At 44.1% G+C, this 25,639-nt stretch overlaps 1 protein-coding gene across 1 annotated transcript in view; it reads left to right on the forward strand.

Annotated features, from left to right (window-relative positions):
- Positions 1 to 12,744: 12,744 nt before the first annotated feature.
- Positions 12,745 to 25,639, forward strand: part of LOC310991328 (ADAMTS-like protein 2) — a gene marked incomplete at both ends in the record, with an annotated part of 28,835 nt that continues 15,940 nt past the window's right edge. Inside the window, 9 exons of the mRNA XM_083978985.1 lie at positions 12,745 to 12,849; positions 17,813 to 17,955; positions 18,098 to 18,173; positions 18,856 to 18,958; positions 20,160 to 20,305; positions 21,139 to 21,262; positions 21,927 to 22,007; positions 22,172 to 22,347; positions 23,487 to 23,793. Coding sequence (XP_083835111.1) covers positions 12,745 to 12,849; positions 17,813 to 17,955; positions 18,098 to 18,173; positions 18,856 to 18,958; positions 20,160 to 20,305; positions 21,139 to 21,262; positions 21,927 to 22,007; positions 22,172 to 22,347; positions 23,487 to 23,793 — 1,261 coding nt within the window. The remainder of the gene's footprint in view (positions 12,850 to 17,812; positions 17,956 to 18,097; positions 18,174 to 18,855; positions 18,959 to 20,159; positions 20,306 to 21,138; positions 21,263 to 21,926; positions 22,008 to 22,171; positions 22,348 to 23,486; positions 23,794 to 25,639) is intronic.

The following is a 25,639-nucleotide window of genomic DNA, read 5'->3' on the forward strand; positions in this document are numbered from 1 at the left end:
CATATTGTCACGTGTATTGTTCTGCCTCGTGCTGACGGACCACTTGTTCACATAGAGGCTTGTTTATGCCGTTACGTGCAGCGGCTGTCGTCCGTCTGCCGTCTACCCAATTTCACGTGAATGCAGCATGAAAAATATGATTGAGTTGCTTGTGATATACAACCGCAACGCTAGATGGGAGGAATTCCTACACAATGTACCTTTTAACGGTTTTAATTTAGGTTTGACACCGTTTCAGAACTTAAAGCAGATATCAGTGGAATGTTTTTGTTAATATAAGTCCTAAATAGTCCTATTTTCCGTCAGCAATCACTTACATGAAGTATTTCAGCCTAAACACGAGTCTCTCCGTCACTCTGCTCTGCTGTAACCCGAGGAGAAAATTTTCCTTGTGGGATACAAGTGTTATCCAATGAGAAGAGAGAACGGCATGAAGGGCTGTGTGTGCAGCCAAGGGATGCGCGTGAATGTGGTGACGTAGCACGAGGACCAATTGATGCCTGACAAGGGCGGGGGCTGCTAACTCATGGTGCGTTCAAAGAAACTCGTACTTTGTGTTTTTCCTTCCTGTGAAGTCATACCAGTTCGATCTGGTACGAGTTCACGGGTCGGAAGTTACGAGTGGCCGTTATAGGGAACTTTCACAGACAACAGGATGGTAAAAACACGAGCTACGGGTTACCTGGAACGCTACCAAGTCGTAGTTGTGACTTGAAGCTGTAACTTACGGTTTCAAAAGCCTGCCTTGAACGCAGCATTAGCCGAAACGGCCGTGAAGCTGATATCTGCTTTAAGTATCATCTCATGTTCTTCTGTCTCAGATGGTTTGATGCAACGTCTGTTCTCCAGCGTCTCTAGAAGCAGCTGTAGACGCTACAAAAACACCCGATTACTGACACGTCCTGAACCCACCACACACTACTGAGAGGCAGGTCGACTAACTTATATTTTAATATTGGTTTAGTTCAATGTCCATCACAGTTTAATGCTGTTATTGAAGCAGGCATCCCAAAGACAGAATGAATGAATGAATGAATGAATGAATCAATCAATCAATCAATCAATCAATCAATCAATCAATCAATCTGTCTGTCTTTAGTTTTAGTTTTGTAACACCTTTCATACAACTCAAGTCTTTTACAAGCAATTGAACAAACACTAACCCTTATAATCATAAAAGAGTCAATAAATAAAGTAATAATGACTTTAATAACAAAAGCACTGAGATAATGACATAAATATAAACCAGCCACCTGTAGACGTCCAAGTTTCTCCTGCACAAAGTGACGACAACAAATTTATATGACGGGTTTTAAAGCTGCAAAAAGAATCACAACGTCCAGTCACAGTTAAATCCAGGTTTATTCACTGCAGACAGATGTTGTTTAGTCTAAACGGAGCTCAACACACTGGTTGTGTTGGTTCGTTCAGTGATAGTGAGTTTCTGCAGAGTCTGTCTGCTGCTTATGAACAAAACTGTCTTCACGTTTGCAGCTTCTGAACATAAAGTGTGTGTGTCTTTGTTTTGCAGTAGCCGCATCGTGCACTTTACCAACGAGCCGTTCAACCGCAGAGACTCTGAGAAGATGAACCATTAACAGCGGCGCTCGCCTTCCTGAAAAGCTTCTTAGAGAGAAACTCATCTGTTTATTTGTTTCTCTTTCTCTCCTCGTTGAGTGAACGCAACAACAGCACGAACGAACCGAGTGCCGTGTCGCCTTCCTTCCTTCCTGGGAAAACCGGCCATGAGCGGCGAGTCAATAAATAGGTCGGAGTTCAAGTGTGAGCAATCCAACCCCGGCCTCTGTTTGCCCCCCGAGGGCAACTAAACTCCCCTGACCTTCCCTCAGCTTCTCAGACTGCCTCGCTTACTCATCCTCAGACAGTTCTGTCTTTCTCTTTCTCCCACTCTTTCATCCTGTCACTCAGCCGTCATCCACTCTTCATTTCCTTGTCTCTACGTTGGTTCTTTGGCTTTGGCGACCAATGGGGTTCGTCTCAACGCAACGTCTTCATGTTCAAATGAAAAGAAAGCAGTGATCGTTGTAATTGTGCTAACCTGGGTTTAAAGGGATAGTTCAACATTTTGGCAAATTGGCCCATTGCCATAATCGTTATAGTCATAGCAGTAGGTTCGTTACCTTTAATTGTCGGTGTAAGCTATTTTTAGAACGGAGGAGCGGAGCGGCAGGCTGCTCAGGGCTATGCTATGGAGGTAAGGGAATTTCTTGGTTTTCCTCATCAAACCCATCAAATTCACAATCCAACAACTCCAAAAGGCTGTCGTGGACAAGTTGTGAGCTGCACAATCACCACGTTATGAGATAATAACAGAACGTTACCAGACAGAGTTGTTTTAGAGGGAAATTCATGCAAAACTGCTGATGCGCGTTGCGTTCAGGGACAGTTTTTCATCAAGCAGTCTCTATATTTACCCTGTATTTACCTGAAAAACGGCTCAGTTTCGTAACGTTCCATTATTATCTCATAGCGTGGTGAATGTGCAGCTCACAACTTGTCCACGAAAGCGTTTTGTAGTTTTGGGATTTTGTATTTGATGAGTTTGATGAGGGAAACCAAGAAATTCCTTTAGCCTCCGTAGCGTAGCTCTGAGCAGCTCACGGCTCTGCTCCGCCGTTCTAAAAATAGCTTGCACCGACAATTAAAGGTAACGAACCTACTGCTATGACTATAGCGATTATGGCAATGGGCCAATTTGCCAAAATGTTGAACTATCCCTTTAACGAGAAAATGCTGGTCGACGTTGTGCAGCGTAGCTAAAGTTTGCGTGACCTTTGCGTCGCTTGATGTGCTTCGCTGTTTGCTGGTGTTGTCTTGTATGTGACTGAACCCTCTGGGGTCCATGATCAGATCACATGACGTCCTCAAAGCGTTGTAAAAACAAAACTATAGGTCACCTGGAGCGCTGCCGTCAACTTCACTCCAAACGGCGGATTTGAAACTCTCTCTCAGTTTTATTTGACTTTGATAGAACAAGTAAAACCGGAGATATGATAGTTTTAATTTCATGGTACAAAAAATATTTATCCGCGGGATGGGATGGGAGGGGAGAGGTCTGATGTGGATCGGTTGAGTATATTTTTTCAATTCGGATTTGATGATTTCTGTGTATTTCTGGGCCCAATGTGTTAATAAAGTAGTTTAAAGTGAAGAAATATTACTCATTTTCATGCGGTGTATATAAAGGCAAAATCAAATGTATTCAAAAATGTCCCAAATTGGCTCACACCTTTAAGGGTTAACCAGATAACCAGAGCTCAGGGTTAGTGGCAGTTCAGTCCTGTCCTGTCCACATGAAGGACACGTGTCATTAACCCCAAGTTGCTTCCAATGGACAGACCAGCACCGTCCATGGCAGCTTTATCCTAACTTGACAAAGTGCAATATGCAAATCGTTAAAAAAAACTGCAACTTTTTAATCAAAATCGGCTGCTGCACATCCCCAAAGACCAAAAACTGAGTCAGAAAACACTTAAAACCACAAAAACACGACTAAAACCCGTTTCACATGCTGCACAAACACAAAGAAACACTTTGCACAACCCTCGTGTTACATTATTTAAAAGCTTTATTGATGTTGGTGTCAGTGAATATCGGGATCAGTTAAACTTGCATCTGGGGACTGAAGACAGGAGTTTGTGCTCTGGAGATTATGGGATGGATCAGCAAGGGTTTTATGTAGATGAAGCTACAGTGACTGCAGCACAGGGCTCTGATGATGCATCATCAACGTTTGTGATCAATATTCTTCGGTTCTTGACCATGACGTTCATATTTTCTGTTTGTCCGTGGACAACACAGAGGTCGTCCATCTCCCGTGATGTCCAGATGTGTAGGCTACAGTAGAAATATTCAGAATAAATGTGGATGGGCACAGGAAAACCACCTGCACCTTCTGATGTAACTATTATCAATCGCTGATTTAGTTTAAAATCGATGATTATCTACCTTATCGTCTTCTTTGTCATGGTCATTTTAGTCCAGTGACTTTTTATGTATTAAAGGGACAACGAGGAGTTTCTCCATCGGCAGAACGGAAAAAATTCTGCGACAATAAATAAGTCTCATATTAATGTGGATGAATCTACGCTACCCACACTTGTTAATGGGCCCATTTTCGATAAATATATCGTTTTGTCTCTATCATTATTTTGTTATTATTTGTGGTGGTGGAAATGCTGGTCGAGCCGACCAGCGTTTCTTTACTTTCGGTTTCGTGGCGAGTCATGAGAATAACGCCACCGAATCGCCGTTTATGGTCGGAACTACGACGGTATGTGATCGTCTTCGAACCTCTGACTTTAAAGCAGAAGTGAGTGATATATTTGTGTTAATATAAGTCTTAAATAGTTATATCTTCCGACAGCAATCACTTACATAGAGTGTTTGGTCTGAAACACGGGTCTGTCAGTCACTCTGCTCTGCTCTGAGTCGAGGGGAAAACATTTATCGTATCCTACAGTTTTTATCCAATGAGGAGAGAGAACGGCATGAAGGGCTGTGTGTGCAGCCAAGGAACGCCGTGAATGTGGTGACGTAGGGACGAGGACTGTTATGGTGCGTTCAAGGAAACTCGTTTTTTTCCGACCTGTGAAGTCGTACCAGTTCGATCTGGTACATAGACTGTACAAAAAGACGTACTGGTACGAGTTCACGGGTCAGAAGTTACGAGTGGCCGTTATAGTGACTTTCACCGGTAAAACAGGTCGGAAAAACACGAGTGGGTTGCCTGGAACGCTACAAAGTCGTAAGTTGTGACTTGAAGCTGTAATTTATGATTTCAAAAGCCTGCCTGGAACGCAGCATTAGCCAAAACGACCGGACCACTCACTTCTGCTTTAATTCTTGATGAATGAAAACATGAGTCTGTCTTGCGCCGGTCAAAGAATTTCACGGTGCGCGGAGGCTCATAAATGTAGTGTGAAAACACTTCGCTTTTCCAAAACTCCTCGTTGTCCCTTTAAATACAAGACGCACCTCACTGTAGAGCTGCAACTACTTTTATTCTACATTTATTTATTTTACAGCCTAATCTGTCATCATTTTCTCTTCTTTGGTTCCTTATTTATTCACCAACCTGTTCTGAACCTGCAAAGTCCTGCAGTTATAAAGATACAAGTGAGTATGACCCTCATACCACAGGTGTCCACTGGAGTCTGTCTGGTCTCAGTATTAGATAATAGGTATAAAGTTTTGGCCCGATATGTCAGTCTGCTGCTGTCTCTCTGTCTGTCCGTCCATCTGTCCATCTGCTGAAGCTGCCAGTGCTACAAAAACAAGACGGCGAGGCGAGGGGCCCCCGGGGGGTCGTCAGGGTGGGGACGGCACAGGGGTGAGGCAGGGGAGGGGGAGGGGGAGGAGGGGGGAGACAGAGGAGGATGAGAGGGGACTGTGTTTACTCTTGTCCTGAGGGCCAGACCTGCCCGGCTGGCTGGGAAACCACAGCAGAGAGGAGGAGGAGGAGGAGGAGGAGGAGGAAGACCCTGTCTGGATGAGAAAGAGGCAACAGGCCGAGTTCGATTCTGTGTGTGTGTGTGTGTGTGTGTGTGTGAGAGAGAGAGAGAGAGATGGAAAGATGTGCAGTGTGTAGGTGAGAGTGGTTCAGGAGGACAGCTTGTTAAATTAAGATATTGAGGCAAAGTGAAGCTGCAGCTCAGTGAAGACGTCACAGCTGAGGTGAAGGCAACGAGCAAAGCGACAGAGGGAAACGGAGGAGAGGGAGGGCACTTAGGATAATTAAAAACACCCTGAAAGATGAAGATGTTCTGGCAACATGAGGAGCTGTGACACAAAGTGAGGGAAAGTTAGAATTAAAGGGACAACGAGGAGTTTTGGAAAAGCAAAGTGTTTTCACACTACATTTATGAGCCTCCGCACCGTGAAATTCTTTGACCGGCGCAAGACAGACTCATGTTTTCATTCATCAAGAATTAAAGTCAGAGGTTGGAAGACGATCACATACCGTCGTAGTTCCGACCATAAACGGCGATTCGGCGGCGTTATTCTCATGACTCGCCACGAAACCGAAAGTAAAGAAACGCTGGTCGGCTCGCCCAGCATTTCCGCCACCACTAATAATAACAAAATAATGATAAAGACAGAACGATATATTTATCGAAAATGGGCCCATTAACAAGTGTGGGTAGCGGAGATTCATCCACATTAACGTGAGACTTTTTTATAACCAAATAGAAACTCCTTGTTGTCCCTTTAAAGAGACAAAGTGGGGACCTGTTGTAAAGTGAGGACATAAATGAATGTGGGATTACGGACAAAGTGGGGACTCTGTGGTAAAATTGACATTAACTGGGGACTTGTGATTAGTGAGGACTCTGCGGTACGATCAGTAGATGGCAGCAAAACCAGGATGTTCAGTTTGGCCAAAGTGAAAACACGGGTGAAGCTGAAGACGCTCAACCGATTAAAGAACATTCTGGCCATGTGAGGTCGAATTAAAGAGGAACTATGTACGATTTAAACCGATTTAATTAAACAACAGGGAACGCTCTGTTTCTGTGTGAACGAGGTTTGAGGCGTTTTGACTTTGTGCTAAGACGTGGACGTTGTGTGGTGAAGTGAAGCATTCTGGGTTGTCCACGGTGTCCAGGGCCCGTTTGAGGACGACAGCTCAGGTTTATGTCGACGTTTAAAGGGATAGTTCACTCAAAATTGAAATTTCACTTATTATCTCCTCCCCCTCATGTGGACTAAGAGCTGGGAGAAGTTTCAGAGTCCTCCGTGGCTTCTCTGAGTTACAGCGGGGCTCCGTGCAGCACTGCATGTCCATATGACGGTTGCAAATGGATACCACTTTTCTTCGTAACAAAAAGACACACCAAAAAACATCCAAATATCTCCATAGTGCTTTTATGTAATGTCAGTCTTGTATCGAAGCCCCAAAATGCGAAATTGTTCCGAAAAAACGCGACCATCAGCTCAGCCAGAGCGATCATTTTGCTGCCAAGCTTTGTTTTCCAAAATGTCCAAAGCGTCTTCTCAAAACAAATGACAAGCTAATGTTGTGAGCACTTTGTTTTAATCTCCATTGTTTTTTCCTATGATTTCTCCGTTAAGGCATTTCCTGTTTTCATGTTTGGGATTACGAGCACGAGACTAGCGCCACCCGCTGTTAGGGAGACTTTGCATCTCGCGCAAGCGCAGAACGTACAGGCTGCTGCACTGCAAAAACTCAAAATCTTTCCAAGAATAGTTGTCTTATTTCTTGTCAAAATGTCTCATTTCTAGTTAAAACTAAACTCTTTTCACTTAAATGAATTTGTTTTTAGATCATTTTCATTTGTTTCAAACGTATTTTCACTTGAAATAAGTAGAAAAATCTGCCAGTGAAAGCAAGATTTTTGTGCTCGTAATAAGGAAGAAAAACTTGCTCCACTATCAGATTTTTCGACTTATTTCAAGTGAAAATCTGCTTGAAAGAAGTAAAAAGTGTCTAAAAACAAGCTACTTTTAATGTGATGAGTCTTATTTTAAGTAGAATGAGATTTGTTTTGACTAGAAATGACATTTTGACTAGAAATAAAACAAATATTCTTGGTAAGATTTTGAGTTGTTTTGCAGTGTGTGTAGTCAGCAGTAGTCGAGGCGGTGTGTTTCACTGCTTCCTTTCTCCCGACTCCCAAGACTCGTCGGACAAAAGGCCGTCGGGGTCGGGTCACGTCGCGGCGGTGTGTGTGTGTGGGGGCCTTAAGATTGAAGTTCAGGTGTGTGTGTACGTGTGAGGATGCTGCTGAACGTACAGTCGTAGAAACGTGTGTGTGAGCAAATCTCTATGTGAGACAGACAGACAGTGTATGGCTATGTGTGTGTCTGTGTGTGTGTGTGTGTGTGTGTGTGTGTGTGTGTGTGTGTGTGTGTGTGTGTGTGTGTGTGTGTGTGTGTGTACATTCACACTGGGGCGTTTGCATACCTGTACGTGCACACGGCTCGTGCATGGTGGCCAACGTGTACGTGTGCGCACTGCAGTCACGCCACTGGCTGAGTGTATACACATGTGTAGCTGTGTCTGACTGAGTGTCCGTCTCCTCTCTCTCTCTGTGTGTGTGTGTGTGTGTGTGTGTGTGTGTGTGTGTTTGGCAGCTGGCTGGGCTCCAGCTGTGTCTGGTTGGATAATGAAGTCCAGGTGCTGCTGCGCCTGCTTTAAGACACCTGTCACCAATATTTAGTGCCAGAGAAAGCCAGACTGCAAACAGGGCGAGACGAGCTGTTTGCTTATTTTAACAAGGCTGCCTAACTGGACCTGAGGACACGGGATGTACTATGAGCCCTTTCCTAGAAGCTCTGTCTGTGTGTGTGTGTGTGTGTGTGTGTGTAGGAAGTATATGTGTGTAATATGTGCAGCACAAAGGTTCATGATACCACTGAACCCCCTAAGTTTGCAGATTCAGACACTAAAATCAAGTTTTAGCGCGATATGCATTCATAGTGTGTTTGTCTATACTGTGTGTTTATGTTTAAAGGCCACATTCCTGTGTTTGTGTGTCTGTGTTACCTTCGAATCGTCCTCTGAGCTCCTAGCATGAAGCTAAAAATGCTAAAACCTAAAAGAAAAGAAGCGTTTGAGGATGTTTTTTTGTTTTTTTTGTCGTCTTGGGCATGAAAAACAAAAACAGACAACGAGAAGTTCGGACAGCTGCTGCTCATCTTTTCATCAGATGGAATAACGGATAGTCTAGGTGTTAACTGCATCTTCTGTCTTCTCCTGATGTTTAATGGTTTATTTATTAATCTAATATAACTTTGTACGAGAAGATGTAGAAATGTGAGCGATAAGCATGTGAAAAATGGACATTTGGCTCAAACCGGTTTAATAAATTGACTGAAAAATTGGATTATGCTGCAGGAACGGTTCAAAAATTCATAAATTTCTGAGGATGTTCTGTTTTCTTTTTTCCTTGTACTTTCTTTTTTTGTTGTTGTTCTTTTTGTGGAGTTTCAGCGAATCCAAAGGAGCGAGATAGAGATTTTTCAGAGCCTCTGCTGGTGCAGACTCTAAATCAAAGGCCTCATTGAGTCATTAAGCTCCTATATACAACTGCAGAGGTCTTAAGTACCCTCCTTTTCCTGTGTGTCTGTGCCTGTTCATGTCAGCCACAGACAGACGGACAGACAGACATCTACATTTCCTTATAGTCTGCTGCCTTCATATAGGACCCGGCCAGACAAAGGCCTACCTGTGTAAAGTCCTAGGAAACTTACCTTGGTCCTTCCAGCACACTGAGGCTTGTTTAACTTTTACATGGGCCCCTCCGCTGTCCAACTCCCGTCTCCCAACACCTGTGGCCTCTCAACAGCCTGTCTGTGTCACCCTCCACCTGCCAGCGCCAACGCCGGCTGCCAGCACCGGCCGGCCGCTCTGCTCGCTCCGTCGGTCGGTCGGTCGGGTCGGTGCGCTGGTTTTGGTTTTGGCGCGAGTGTGCATTGTCTGAGAAAATGCCCTCCCCTCCCCTCCGCTCGCCTGCTGTGCCGTGCCGTGCCGTTGTTCGGCTCTGACGTGTTTGGAGCGCTGACAGAGGATACTGGGTTCCATCTGAAGCAGAGTTCACCTGATGCCGTAATCCAGAACATCTCTCAGCTACCGGCTTCCTCCTACGCACTCGCAGAGACGCGGCTCTCTAATGCAATTAAGGCCCGTGATTGAAGACAGGTGAGAGAGGCGCTTTTATAAACACTGTGCTCTGTTTATGTAAGAGCACTTAGGATGCCGCTTGGACCGACGGGAGAGTTCCTGCGGGGAAGACAGACACAGCGTGGCAACAATCAAAGGGACAAAAGTAAAACAGATTAGAGCTGCGGAAGGTGTCGCCGGGTGCAGATCTGAACTTTGAGACAGAGACAGATTAGCTGTTTTCCAGCTGTTTCCACTTCTAAGACCAGTTAATCAGGAGCTGTGCCGCTGAATTCCGGCTTCGTCGTTCAGACGACTGCGTCACAGCGGCGCGACGACACCGTCACAGACTCTCACTTTGTGACCTGTAGCTACGCTGAAGGTGGAAGAATGAACGCAACAAGTTCCAGCTCAGTTCAGACAGCGGCGCGACGACACCGTCACAGACTCTCACTTTGTGACCTGTAGCTACGCTGAAGGTGGAAGAATAAACGCAACAAGTTCCAGCTCAGTTCAGACAAACAGGAGCTGCATATTGTTACCACGACCGTTACCACAGGAAGGATGTTGCAGTCACTAGTCAGTCTCTTTGGGAATAAGAATAATCCCCAAAGGGAAATCCATTTGTCTGGCAGCTCATTGACCATTTGCAGAAGAATAAAAGGTGTCCATCAAGGTGTTGTTGTTCATAAAGGCCTCTAACATCTACAGCCTGGCTCCCATCACAGAGCCAGCTTTTCTAACTAGTCTCCTTGCATCCTTGTGTCTGATGCTGCAGCATAAAGCCACACACCTGATAAAACATCTGCAGCATCTTACTGCAGATGTCAAGAGATCTGCAGCTTCCTTAAGAAAAAGAGACATCTGTGTCTGTGGAGAGTTTGCAGAAAACTTTAATGTTGGATTTCTTGCAACCATGAAAGTCGGAGCAGGAGAGCATCATTTAAAGGGATAGTTAAATTCATTAATTTTTGGCAAATTGGCCCATTGCCATAATCCCTATCGTCATAGCAGTAGGTTCGTTACCTTTAATTGTCGATGCAAGCTATTTTTGGAACGGCGGAGCAGAGCCGCGAGCTGCTCAGAGCTACGCTACGGAGGCTCATGGGATTTCTTGGTTACCCTCATCAAACTCATCAAATACACAATCCAACAACTCCACAACGCTCTGGTGGACAAGTTGTGACCTGCACATTCACCACGCTATGAGATAATAACACAACGTTACCAGACAGAGTTGTTTTAGAGGGAAATTCATGCAAAACAGCTGATGCGCATTCCCGTCGGGGACAGTTTTTCATCAAGCAGTCTCTGTATTTCCCTCTAAAGCAACTCTGTCTGGTAACGTTGTGTTATTATCTCATAGCGTGGTGAATGTGCAGGTCACAACTTGTCCACCAGAGCGTTGTGGAGTTGTTGGATTGTGTATTTGATGAGTTTGATGAGGGAAACCAAGAAATCCCATGAGCCTCCGTAGCGTAGCTCTGAGCAGCTCACAGCTCTGCTCCACCGTTCTAAAAATAGCTTGCACCGACAATTAAAGGTAACAAACCTACTGCTATGACTATAGGGATTATGGCTATGGGCCAATTTGCCAAAATGTTGAACTATCCCTTTAAGTGCTGAAATCAGAAGTTGAATTTACAGTACAGAGCTGTGCTAAGGTTTTAGGCCCTTCAGTTTTTCTAATTCTTCTCCTCCATCTCAGAGGCCTCTGATCAGTCCCACATTTATTCTGCAGCATGACAACGACCCATAAATCGCGGCCAGTGTCGAAAATAACTATTTTATTTGACAAGAATAAGAACAGTGAGCTCAACATGATGGAGTCAATCTGGGATCATACAGAAGAACAACTATGACAAGCACTGATGCGATTAACTTCAGGTACCCTCCTCCTCCTCCTTCCCCATCCCTCTACCCCCCCCCAAAACAACCACAGATGTTCTGGCTGGCGAATGATTTCACCGAAGAGTCAGAAAGGAAATATTACGACCACAAATGTGTTCCCGTGGTGTAAAAGAAAGAAAGAAAGAAAGAAAAAAATCCAAGTCCGGGCTCTTCTGTGGGTTTGGAAGTTGAGAAGCCTCAATTTGGAGAAGAGGAGGAGGAGGAAAAGAGGAGGAGGAGGAAAAGACTCAGCGATCTTTTTTTTTTTTTTTAATGCCACGAGAGCTCATTAGCGGTCGTGATGTTTCCCCACAGACTTTGTTAAAGACTCATCAGCAGCAGCAGCAAGAGGAGGAGGAGGAGGAGGAGGAGGAGGAGGAGGAGGGGGGGAAGGAGGGGTGTCTGGCTCACCCTCCCTCCATTAATCACCACGCTGGCTGCTCCGTCTCACCTGAGTCTGTTCTGTCGTCACGCTATCCCAACATTTGTGTTGGAGGCTGAACCAAGCAGTTTAATCCTAGAAAATTTGCAATATACTGTACACAGATGTCAGAGGTCACAGACGTGTCCCTGGCTGCTGTGCTGCAGGTTGAGATGCTTAAAGGGATAGATAGTTCACCCAAAAATTGAAATTTCACTCATTATCTACTCATACCCTCATGTGGACTAAGGGCTGGGAGAAGTTTCAGAGTCCTCCATGGCTTCTCTGAGTTACAGGGGGTCTCGGCGTAGCAGTGCATGTCCATGTAACGGTTGCAAATGGATCATACCAACTGTCTTCGTAACAAAAAGACATCCAAATACCTCCATGTTGCTGGTATGTAATGTCCCTCTTGTATTGAAGCCCCGAAATGCAAAATTAAATACGTCTATATTTCAAGCTTGTTTTGTAGTGGAAGCTTCTCGAAGCTCCTCTTCCCGGTTCGTCAAATTTGGAAGAACCGGGAAGAGGAGCTTTGAGAAGCTTCCACTACAAAACAAGCTTGAAATATAGACGTATTTAATTTCGCATTTCGGGGCTTCAATACAAGATGGACATTACATACGAGCAGCATGGAGGTATTTGGATGTTTTTTGGTGTGTCTTTTTGTTACGAAGACAGTTGCTATCCATTTGCAACCGTCATATGAAATTTCAATTTTGGGTGAACTATCCCTTTAACTTCTCTCTCTCTCTCTCTCTCTCTCTCTCTCTCTGTCTGACCCAGGATGAGGGTGAGGTCATGGGAACAGTGCAGGGAGACGGGTGTGGTCCTGCTGGGCTTCCTGACGCTGGCCGTGTCCGTGGGGAACCTGTCCACCAGGGGGCTGCAGGTACGCTAATGTGTGTGTGTGTGTGTGTGTGTGCGTGTTGGTGGTTGTTTACCAGTCCATTAAAGGGACATTGTGTAACTTCTCCTGTTATCTATGCACGAAAATCGATTATTTCATTGACCAGTAATCCCCTTCATCAACAAAGTGAAGTGTTCCTTTCAGCTCTGAATGAGCCGTTCATATCATTCATATCTCCATGGAGCGGGTAAGCTCGGTGCTGGCTGCCATGTGGTGTCGCCATGTTTTTACGTTCAGTGGCAGCGTGACGGTAGGAAACCACGGAAACGAGGTGGCGTCTGTGAAAAGTCACCGCGGTAACGCAGTGAGGAGGAATGGAGCGTTACACTGATGCTGCATTCACCTGCAGTCGGGCAGACGGCCGTCGCTAACAAACCAGATGTCATTTTAGTCACAGAAGTCCAGAGAAAGCCGGTAAAACGTGGGTCAGGTAAACAATACCACATCGCCATGACAACATATTGTCACGTGTATTGTTTTGCCTCATGCTGACAGACCACTTGTTTACATAGAGGCTTGTTTATGCCGTTACGTGCAGCGGCTGTCGTCCGTCTGCCGTCTGCCCAATTTCACGTGAATGCAGCATGAAAAATACGATTGAGTTGCTTGTGATATACAACTGCAACGCTAGAAGGGAGGAATTCCTACACAATGTACCTTTAAGTGACATTCAGTGTTAAAAAATAAAAGACAACGAAATTGCGAAATAAAAAAAGCTGCAAATATTTTGCAGCAAAACCACATTCACATGGACTGCAATGCGAATATGCGACAGACTCGACAATTATAAAAATTATAAAGTTTCGCTTTGCGTTGGGTGGTTCTTAACCTTCACGTCTTTTTTTTTTACCATACATAACACAAAAACTTGTTGATTATCCCTCATGTATTCAACAGCGGCTTGTTTACATTATCAACACAACTGTCACAACATATCGTCCTACATTTCCTTGTCTTTGTAATGTTTGTGTCTCTTGTCTAACACGACAAGGTGAGTGAGAGCATGGATGTATAATCCATGAGTGAGGGAGACAGGTTGTTGACATGTCATGGTATTGTGGGCAGGGGTACTCAAATACAAATCTTCAAGGGCCACAAAGACGTTTTTCAATGGCTTGAAGGTCCATTTATTGAGGTTGGTCAGGCCACATGTGAAATATTATACTGTAATATTCAAAAGATGTCCTTTTTTGACAAAAATATGCACTAAAATAGAATTTCCATTTTTGAATAAAACAAGAAATGTGCCTTCAGTCAAATTTCGTTGAAAAAAGTTCCACAGGAGGACTGACATTATGTGCACCCCCATGAAGGAAGATCAGACCATAAATGTAGCCTACAAGGACATAGATGTGGATCACCTGTAAAAAATATAAAATTAAATAAATAAATAAAAGAGGATGTCGCTGCTTTCCTGTTCACCTGCAGCTCTCCTGCAGCTCCAAAGAGGAGCTGTCAGGAGCTCTGCTGTTCCTCTCTCTTCAGTCTGGTGTTTGGCTGCACTTTGTACAAAAACAGTTCAACATTGGACGATCTAACCTCCATATGAGCGCGATCAGCTGAGACAGAGCGCAGTGGATGTGGCGCTGATCAGCTGTCACAGCGCACCTGTGTATTTAATGGCAAAAAAAAATTGGAGTGATCAATTTAAAAAAAAATGTTGCCGTTAAATACACACATGCGCCGCCAGCGTCGTAATCTAATCGGTTAACGAGCGTCGGTTATCGACCAGTCTTTGGAACTTTGGCTCAAATGGTGTGATCATACTGTAGATGGCCATGCAGGCGGACACACTGTAGCAAGTGTTCATTTGTGCGCAATCTAGGCTCCTACAGCTGGCAAAGTGACAATATGAACCGCTTCAAAAACGAAAGTGAAACTTAAGAATGCGCTAGCAGCGTGACCCAGTAACATGCTGTCTGTGTATCATTGGCATGGAGACAAGTCCTGATATACACGTGTTGACCCAACCAAAACACATACTGAAGAAATAACAGTTCGGGGGCCACAAATAGGTGGCTGGCAGGCCAGATGCGGGGGGCCGCCTATTGAGTAACGCTGGTGTAGGGTTTTGACGTACCTCCTCTGCACGCAACATGATTGATTGGTTGATGCGTTTATTCGCCGACCTCACTCTGAAAAAAAAAAAAGATGTTGCATCTTCGCAGCGTAACATTCACGGTCTGTGTGAAAGGACTCGTGATGAAAACCAGAGTTTGAAAAAAGATATTGACGTGCGAATTACTCGCATGAAAAATACATCCAACGATGTGTGAAGGCTTTTATTCACTTCACCTGTCAGTGCTCATCATGTTAGAGCTTGATCGGCGTAAACAAGGTTCCTCGGTCCGTTTCTCACCTCGGCGTCTTTTGTATCGAAACCACCACCAACCAACCAACCACCACAACAACCAGTGCGTTCCTTCTCGTTCAGCACGTCATCGTCGGAGCGGCGGCTCGACTCCAGCAGGTGTCCGAGCTCAGCGCCTATTCACAACCGCAAAGCTCTGGACAATAGCCGAGGGGCTGGAATGCAGATGGACGACTCCGAGGCCCGTGTCCGCTACAGTGCCCACAGTGTTGCTGCTGTGCTGACGCTGCAGCGGCCGCGCTCCACCTGTCCGGCTCACGCAAACCTCCGCTTGTTGTTGTCCTCCCTTATTTTTCTTTCCTTCAACGTGAAGGTTGAGTGGATTCATGATCGCAGCTGTCGCCCCCCCCCCACCCACCCCTGAGGCTTTCTGTGGAAAACAAAAGAAGATACCGGTTCAATTCAATTCAGATCATAAAGGGTTAAAGGGATAGTTCACCCCAAAATTGAAATTTCAACTCATTATCTCCTCCCCCTCATGTGGACTAAGGGCTGGGAGAAGTTTCAGAGTCCTCCGTGGCTTCTCTGAGTTACAGGGGGTCTCGGCGTAGCAGTGCATGTCCATATAACGGTTGCAAATGGATACCAACTGTCTTCGTAACAAAAAGACACACCAAAAAACATCCAAATACCTCCATGCTGCTCGTATGTAATGTCTGTCTTGTATTGAAGCCCCGAAATGCGAAATCGTCCCGGAAAAAATTAAATAAGTCTATTTTATTTATTATTTTTAAGCTTCTCTTCCCGGTTCGTCAAATTTGGACGAACTGGGAAGAGGAGCTTCCGCTACAAACAAGCTTGAAATATGGACTTATTTAATTTTTTCTGGACAATTTCGCATTTCGAGGCTTCAATACAAGACGGACATTACATACGAGCAGCATGGAGGTATTTGGATGTTTTTTGGTGTGTCTTTTTGTTACGAAGACAGTTGGTATCCATTTGCAACCGTTATATAGACATGCACTGCTACGTCGAGACCCCCTGTAACTCAGAGAAGGCATGGAGGACTCTGAAACTTCTCCCAGAAATTTCAATTTTGGGTGAACTATCCCTTTAATAAAAGATGTCAAAGACCCTGGTGGTGTCTCCAGTGTCTCTCGCACCTTTTACAAGGAGCTCAGTTCACATTCCAGCGTCGCTCTGATGAATCCGTGTGAACGAGGCGACGCGGCCAATCGGCCTGAATTAACGCTGCCGCTGCACGACAGGAATGTGTGAAATGTTCTTCACACGCTGGAGCGCCGGTACAAAAACCCCTCTGACGTCCGTTACCCACGGTTCTGTTTGGTTCTGACGCACTCTGTTTTGACCGGTCCAGTCGTTTATACAACAGCTTCACACAGTGGAAACAGAGTCGAAGTGGAACTGTCACAACAAAGCTCTGTAGATGTTTGTGTTAAAGCTCCATACAGTATAAAGGTAGATGTTTGTGTTAAAGCTCCATACAGTATAAAGGTAGATGTTTGTGTTAAAACTCCATACAGTATAAAGGTAGATGTTTGTGTTAAAGCTCCATACAGTATAAAGGTAGATGTTTGTGTTAAAGCTCCATACAGTATAAAGGTAGATGTTTGTGTTAAAGCTCCATACAGTATAAAGGTAGATGTTTGTGTTAAAGCTCCATACAGTATAAAGGTAGATGTTTGTATTAAAGCTCCATACAGTATAAAGGTAGATGTCCATGTGTAGTGTGATTATAAAGCAGCTCTAGGTTCTATATTAATACTGTGAAAGTATCAAAGCCTCAGTCCACAGAGAAATGCACACAGCCTGTATTCAGAAACTGAGCCTTAAAACCAGCCGTCAGGACTTCCTGTCACTTTGTGATGTCACAACTAAGCTCCGCCCCCTCACCACCTGGACCCACCATCCAACAACAACTTTGCAGGATTTGGTTTCTCTGAGTGTTTTATTCTGAAATCTGCTCTATTTTTAATTGGATCACTTTAGAAAACAATCAGCCAATCAGAAGAGAAGCTCAGCGGTTTCATTTCAGCTTCTCTCTGGAGCTCTAGTGACAATGATGATTGTGTGATGATTTGACACTGTATATGTGTGATGTCTGCATTTTGTGATGATTCCCCACAAAATCATATGTGTCTCTATATCTGATTAGATGTTTAGATTATTGGCTATATGCTGTTACTTTTACATACTGTATGTAGTCTATGTAAATCTCTTGTTATGTTTTGATTGTGTATTTCTGAATTGTATTTTTATTTTTATCCTATTATTTTTATTGTTACACTGATCGGACCCCAGGAAGAATAGTTGATGTAAACTACATCAGCTAATGGGGATCCAAATCAAATCAAATCCAAATAAAATCAAAAACAGGTTGGTTTCAGCCAATCAGAAGAGAGGAGGCCTCGAGCTTGATGGTTTAACAGAGAGACGTTGCTAATGAGTTGTATAATTTCATTCAGTTTTTAAGATGAACAAGTTTGGTTTGTCTGAAGGCGTTTTAATGTGTGTGTGTGTGTGTGTGTGTGTGTGTGTGTGTGTGTGTGTGTGTGTGTGTGTGTGTGTGTGTGTGTGTGTGTGTGTGTGTGTGTGTGTGTGTGTGTGCAGGAGGATGGCGTGGCCTCCAACAGCCTGGAGGAGGAGCTGGAGGTGACCACGTACTGGTGGGGGGAGTGGGCCAAGTGGACGGCCTGCACTCGAACCTGTGGAGGTGGAGTGATGTCACAGGAGAGACACTGCCTCAAACAGAGGTCAGACACACACACACACACACACACTCAGCTGTTGCTAATTAATGAACGTCACTGTTTTCACCTCGTTTCAAATTGTTGATATTATTAATTACTTGTTTTTATATATTGCACTTAAACTATTTTGGTTTTGTGTCCAAAGAAAGAAAGTGGCTGCTGGGAAGGACAATATGACGTGTACAGGAACTCCTAAGAAATATCACCTCTGTAACACTAAAGTGAGTCACACACACACACACACACACACACACACACACACACACACACACACACACACACACACACACACACACACACACAAACACGCTGGTCTTCAGTAGAACTAGAGCACTGGAAAAGAGAGTAACGACACCACCATTGACTCCCGTGGTAAGGGTTATGCGAGTTATCTGAGTGGCAGGATATGGGTATTGCAAAAGCGCCCAGAAAACTCATTCACTCCAATGTATGACTGTTGCCCATTTGCTTCTAAATTGATGAAAACGGCCGTGTTTTTGTTTTTAGGTGTCTTGGTCATATTAAATTACACTTATAATTTGTTTATTATAAAATGTAGATTGAAACATTCATGTAGAAAACTGTTTTTTTTGTTTTTGTTTTTTTACTAGCCTATGTGTTAGATATGTTATAATGTTTATCTGTAAAGGGTCCTCAATGTTGCTATTAACGTGGGTGATCTAGAAATGTCCTTAAATTATTGAAAATACCACACTTGCTCATTCACCAACAATGCAGAGTTGTCAGTTCTTGGGCGCTTTTGCAATACCCATATTCCGCCACCAGGAGGCGCTTCCATTGGACCAATGCGTGTAGTTACTCTCTTATTCCAGTGCTCTAAGTCAGAGACAGTGGAGGAAGTCCAGTGTTAACGAGGTGCGACTGTGATTAACGTCTCTGCAGGAGTGTCCGCCCACTGGGAGGAGCTTCAGAGAGGAGCAGTGCTGGTCCTTCAACTCTCAGCTCTACAATGGGAGGAATTACCAGTGGAAACCTCTGTATCCCGGTAACGAACCTCATGAAACCGGCTCAGTAAACACACACACCGAGGGGAACGAGGTCGTCTTCACACTGCAGAGCAAATATCATAATGTGATCGTCAGCATTAATCAATAATGTGTTTGTATTGTATAAACCAGTGGTTCTGGAACTTTTTCTTTTACATCTAGGACCCCTAAATGGACACAAATTAGACCACGGACCCCCATTGGAGAAAATTTTAAAACGAACACCAGAAATACACAAATATTTGTTCTAAGACTGAATTGAGAATTTACTTTCTTAGTCAATGTCCGTTCAAATTAGGGCCCTTGGTGTGAATCTTTGGGAAAAAATGTGAAATTTCTGCAAGAAAAAGTGGTATTGTTTCTCAAAAATAAAATGTTTCTAGAAAAAATTTCTAGAAAGAAACTGGTAAAAAAAAAATCTTAAAAAAGAAAGTTTAAAAAATGTATTTAAAAAAACTGGTCAAATTTGTAAAAAAAAAAAAGTTTTAAAAATTCTAGAAAAAAACTGGTCAAATTTCTAAAAAAGAAAAAAAATTCTAGAAAAAGTTTCTCAATAGTGACGGACGAGAGTTTCGCTATATATAATTTTTCATGTCATTATATTGCCGTTTAGACTAATCTGATGTTTGTAAAGTCTATAAAACCAATGATTGGACAAACATTACTATTTACGTGTGCACATTTTTGTAATCATGGTTATCATAGATTAGCCAGGCTAACGGTTAGCTACCTGTTTAACTTTAATAACTCAGTGACTCAATAAACGGTCCATGGAAAAAAAATCTCCAGCGGATAGCCTACCTGAGTTACAACATGACTGAGCTAACTGGAGTAGTTTCATGTCGTGTCCGACAACGGGAGGGTTTTAACAGCTGACGTCCTGGTGTTAGCTTAGCTACCGCCGTTAATTAGCTACCGCCGTTAGCTGCAGTCACTGATGCTTTCTAGACACTGTGATTCCCCCAAACTGAATAAATACAACACATAGCAACACAAAACACACACACACAGAAATATTAATGTTTCTTCAATCATTCCAGATTTGTCTAAACGGTGATAGGGCGTGAAAAATATGATAGCCTATAGCTAAACTCTCGTTCGTTACTACTGTTCTCATTCAAAGTGCTGGTTTTCTACCCGGAAGTAGAATGTATTCCTGCTGTTAGTCGGGTCTAAGTCGGTGTCCCTTGTCCTCTGCAGACGACTACGTGCACATCTCCAGTAACCCCTGCGACCTCCACTGCACCACGACCGACGGCCAGAGGCAGCTGATGGTGACGGCGCGCGACGGCACTTCCTGCAAGTACAGCAGCTACCGCGGCGTCTGCGTGGACGGTAAGTGTGAGGTGAGTCCAGCTCCTTCTTTACTTCAAACAGCAGCAAACCACACGTCGTCGTCTGTTTCCTCAGATATTTGATTTATTTACATATGGATGAAGTTTGTTTACATATTAAAGGGATATAGTAGCATTTTTTTGAAAGTGGGGTTGTATGATCTACAAATAGCCCCTAAGTACTTTAATTGCAGTAGAAGACTCTCTGCACTCCTCCCGTTAGCAACGCCAGCCCATAGCCCTGCCCACAGATTTACAACATACATTGTTGTGAATGGACCCAAAGAAATGGCCTATTTTCGTGGCCTAAAAGAGGTTTTACCTGAAAAAAAAATACACAGTTCCATTGTTCACTATAATATAATTTTTTCCAGCCCCTCAAAGTGCAGGAAAAACGCAGTTTTTATTTGGAGCTAACCAACTGCTGATCGGCGGGCGCTAACCCTGGGCGGAGGGAAACGTGAGTTGGTTAGGTCCAAATAAAAACTGTGTTTTTCCTGCACTTTGAGGGGCTGGAAAAAATTATATTACAGCGAACAATGGAACTGTGTATTTTTTTTAACGTAAAACCTCTTTTAGGCCGCGAAAATAGGCCGTTTCTTTGGGTCCATTCACAACAACAACTGTATGTTGTAAATCTCTGGGCAGGGCTATTATGGGCTGGCGTTGCTAACGGGAGGAGTGCAGAGAGTCTTCTACTGCAATTAAAGTATTTAGGGGCTATTTGTAGATCATACAACCCCACTTTAAAAAAAATGCTACTATCCCTTTAAACATTCAATCTTGTACCATTCATTTCCTAGTATTTTCTTCTTTTGTGACACTTTTTTTTTTATTTTTTTCAGCCAATCGGATGCGACGGCGTCCTGTTCTCCTCCAATACTCTGGATAAATGCGGCGTCTGTCAGGGCGACGGCAGCAGCTGCAGCAGAGTCACCGGAAACTTCCGCCGCGGGGCCACGACCCTGGGTCAGTTCACTACACATGTATTAATATTTATATATACTACATTATACATTATATATGCGTCACATTATATACATCCAAGTGTTCTGTCTGATATCCACATGACATGAACATTTAAACTAAAACTGATGGAGCTTATTAGGATTATTTTTCATTAAATCACTAAACTAAACTAAATGAAGAAGCTCATGTTTACAGGTTGAGGAGACTTTTTGAATCAGGCTTACAAAAATATTAAATCATATTAAACTTGCATGTTTCTGCTAATTATCCAGACCATTTCAACATGATTATATATAACAGTATTTATTTGAATTGAAGAAATCTGTTGTAGTTTGCAACCAAAATACAATACATTTCTCAATAAGCTAGTATTCTCAATTATGCTTTGTTTTACTGTAATATTTAAGTATTATCGAGCTTGTTCTGAGTAAGCAAAATTGAATTATTGTATTGTCAATGATAATAAACAGAACAGGCAAATTTATTAAAAGTAAATGAGATGTAACCAAAAAAAAAAAAAAAATTGTTTTCATGTGTTAAAATGAGCTTTTATTGTGCTATATTTTGTGTACTGTTGCAGTTTTTTTTTTTTTTTTGCTATTTTAAAAAAAGTCGTCCTCAGTCTCCTCTAACTGTTGACCACTTCCTGTTTCCTGTCGTCAAGGTTACTCGTTTATCACTCAAATCCCTGAGGGATCGTGGGACATCCAGATCATCGAGAGGAAGAAGTCGGCTGATGTTCTAGGTGAGTGGACCATCACACACACACACACACACACACACACACACACACACACACACACACACACACACACACACACACACACACACACACACACACACACACACACACACACACACACACACACACACACACACACTCATGAATGCGTCTCTATTGTCCCTCAGCCGTCACCGACCAGGCGGGAAACTTCTTCTTCAACGGCGCCTACAAGGTCGACACTCCTCAGAACTTCCACGCTGCAGGAACCGTCTTCAAGTACCGTCGGCCCATGGACGTGTACGAGACCGGGATCGAGTACATCGTCGTCAAAGGCCCCATCGACCAGGCCATCAATATTCTGGTACGTCGAATTTCCTCCACCCACCGGACCTGGACCTGATCAGACCGGACCGACCCAACAAGACCTGACTGACCCAACAGGACCCAACAGGACCTGACTGACCCAACAGGACCCAACTGACCCAACAGGACCTTCCTTCCTGCCATGTGCACATGTATGAACAGTGGAGACCAACTCCTCACTGCAGCTAATGTTCAGCCGATTCTATGAAAAACCCTTTACAGTGCAGGAACCAAAACAAAGGCAGATTGTTGTGTTGGTCTTGGCAGCTGCTGCAGGATAATTGTAAATTAAGAAGCCCAAGAATTCAAGCTGTAGGCTGTTGTTAACTCTTAAACTGTTAAAGTAAAGGTCGCTCTGACTGAGACTGCTGACTCATGACAGTGGGGAGGTGGGGGTGCGGGGTGGGGGGGTTGGCTGAATATTCCCTGGCATCAAGATGCTCGTGTGATTGAAATCGTCTCCTTTTAACAGTAAAATGACTGAGATGTAAATGAAATGCAGACACAGCTGTGAGTCTCAGTCCAGGTCCAGGTCCAGGTCTGGGACTCTGACAGTGGACTTGGATCTAGCAAAGGGTGCAAAGTAGGGATGTCACGATTACACATTTTCTTGGTACGATTATTGTCAGAGAAATAATCACGGTGTTACAATTATCATGATTATTATGCATTAATTAATTTCACAACACTATGAATGTGTCAAATCAAATATAGTCAAAATATAATTACATTACCCATTGTTTACACAAGTATCTACTAATATATGACCAATTATTAACCCCCCAGGGGAAGTGATCTCATATTCAGGTCATAGATTGTCATCAATACCAAATTTACGTTTATTTTAATAATTTTTTGTTTTTTTTAAATACAAATGACACGCTAACATTTAAATTCCCACCAATTCAGTGTTACGTTAGATAAATGGACCAGTATCTGTGCATTTACCTTTATTTTGGTGCACATCTGCCGATATGGTTCTGACATAATCTTTTTTGGGAAGTGACGGTATTTAGGAATCTTTACGATAAATTAATTGTAGCGATTAATACCGCGATTAATTGTGAAAACAAGTAATCGTGACATCCCTATAGTGCAAAGCTAGTTTTTGACCTCGACTCCCGTCTCATCCTTCAGGTGTGGAACCAGAACGGCCGGACGCCGTACATCACCTACGAGTACACGGTCCTCCGGGACTCCCTGCCCCCCATCCCTCCTCCCCCGGTCTACACCGGGTCGGACACCTCGGCCGGGGAGGTGTCCGTGGAGATCGGGACTCTGCTGTCCCCCAACAGCAGCGTCTACGACCAGGCGGCCCCCCAGGGCCCGCTGGAGCCCGGAGCGGGGGGAGACGGGCAGAAGGGCCAAGAGACCAACGAGGTGTACGAGGAGACGGCGGCCATCGACTGCGACCAGGACGAAGCTGCTGCCCCGAAGTTCACAGGTAAAGGACCAGAGTCAGCTGTTTGGAAACTGTGGCTGTGTCTCAATTCAGGGGCTGCATCCTTTCGGAGGGTGGATTTGAAGGCCGATTATTGGCTGTCCCAATTCGTCCAAATTCGAAGGCTCCTCCAAATGCAGCCTACAAATGCGTCCTCCTTTCTCCTGCACTTTGGAGGATGCATCGCTACTATCCTTCGCGGCCTCCCGTATCCCAAGGTGCTTTGCGCACCGTTGTTGTTATTAGCAACCTAGCCGCTAGCTATCGAACGGAGCAGCTCTGTGCTGTAGCCACGGTAACCCGGCTCTGCGGGCGGCTTAGGGGCGCGGTCGCCTGCTGAGCCGAGCCGGGCTCTGCTCTGGCCGCACAGGTGAGGAGCGGAGGTAAAGCATCTGACTCAAATAATAATAAAGCTATGAAAACATATATAACATTTATTCTCTATTCACTTAATAGCCTAGCCCCCTGGCTGCTGTTCAATTGTTTGTTTATTAGTATATTAATGATAACTGCCCTTGTATTGATTCTACTTATTAAAAAAAAAAGTGAGGAGCGGAGAAGCGGTAGAGCCGTTGCAAGCGCCACTTTCAAATATTTAACGTTCGGCCGTTGTTTACGTTCGGATGCAATCATGAAAATGCTCTGAAGGCTAGACCGTCCCATTTACAGACGGTTGATGCAGCCGTCGGAGGAGTCTCCGAAGCCGTTGCCTCCGGAGACCGCGTAGGCTGGGTCCTCCGAAGGCTGCAGCCCCTGAATTGAGACACAGCTTATATCAATACAGAGTAGGGGTGTAACGGTACACAAAAGTCACGGTTCGGTACGTACCTCGGTTCAGGGGTCACGGTTCGGTACGGTTTCGGTACAACAGACACTAATTGAATGTAAAACTAAAATCTGTCTTGTGTTATAAAAGTTAAAAGAAAAAAGAATACAAAATAAAACAAGTGCATTAGGAGTGTTATAATGCCATTCATTAATTCTAGAGGAAAAAAAACGTGCACTTGACAACTGGCAACTATTATTCGAATTATTAAATTATTATTATTAAAAAAATATTATTAAAAAAACAAAACAATAAACTGACATCAATGTTGGTTTACACAGTTAAATTAGACTAGCAGTTACTTTGGTGATGTTTCTGGTCCTGCCTGTGTCCATAAAACATATTAGGCAGCTACACGCACATCCCCCAAAAAACTGAAGACTAGGTGCTGGACCACCAAGAAAGACACAGGTAAGGAAAAAAGGAGACCGCACACTAGTTAAAAGCTCCCGTGACAGTTTAATGTCACTCACACGTTTCAGGCGTCAGCCCTTCATCAGACAAAATGTGTCTGATTATATAGGCCTATAGTGTGCGGTCTCCTTTTCTCCTCACCTGTCTGTGTTCATGTCAAGAGGCTTAAAAGCTGCGGGATAAGTTGTTGCACACAACTTGTCTTTTTACTTGCACCAGTGATTTATATATCGGGTTGAACATGCGCTACGTGTTTGATGCGTTTCTAGCGACGCACCGCGCATCCGTGAAACATCGCCGACGGACTTTGTCCGGTGGACCAGTCGCGAGCATGGATGTATTATGGTCGCGAGCCGCCGCCGCCGTTTGTTTCATTGAGAAGCCACAGTGACATGAATGAAGCAGACAGCTCTCCTCCTCTAACTTCACTCTCTCATCACTTCTCTTCTTCGTCTGCTATGACGGCTGCAGGCAGCTTCGAGGCTCATTACCGCCACCTGGGTTCGAGTGAGGACTCGACTTTTTTTTTTTTTTTTTAATATTCATTCAGACGTATTCGTCGTGTGACTGTGTGCACCGAACCGTGACCCCCGTACCGTGACGGCACGG

This window comes from Trachurus trachurus, assembly GCF_905171665.1.
Source record: "Trachurus trachurus genome assembly, chromosome: 9".
NCBI classification, from domain to species: Eukaryota; Metazoa; Chordata; class Actinopteri; order Carangiformes; family Carangidae; genus Trachurus; species Trachurus trachurus.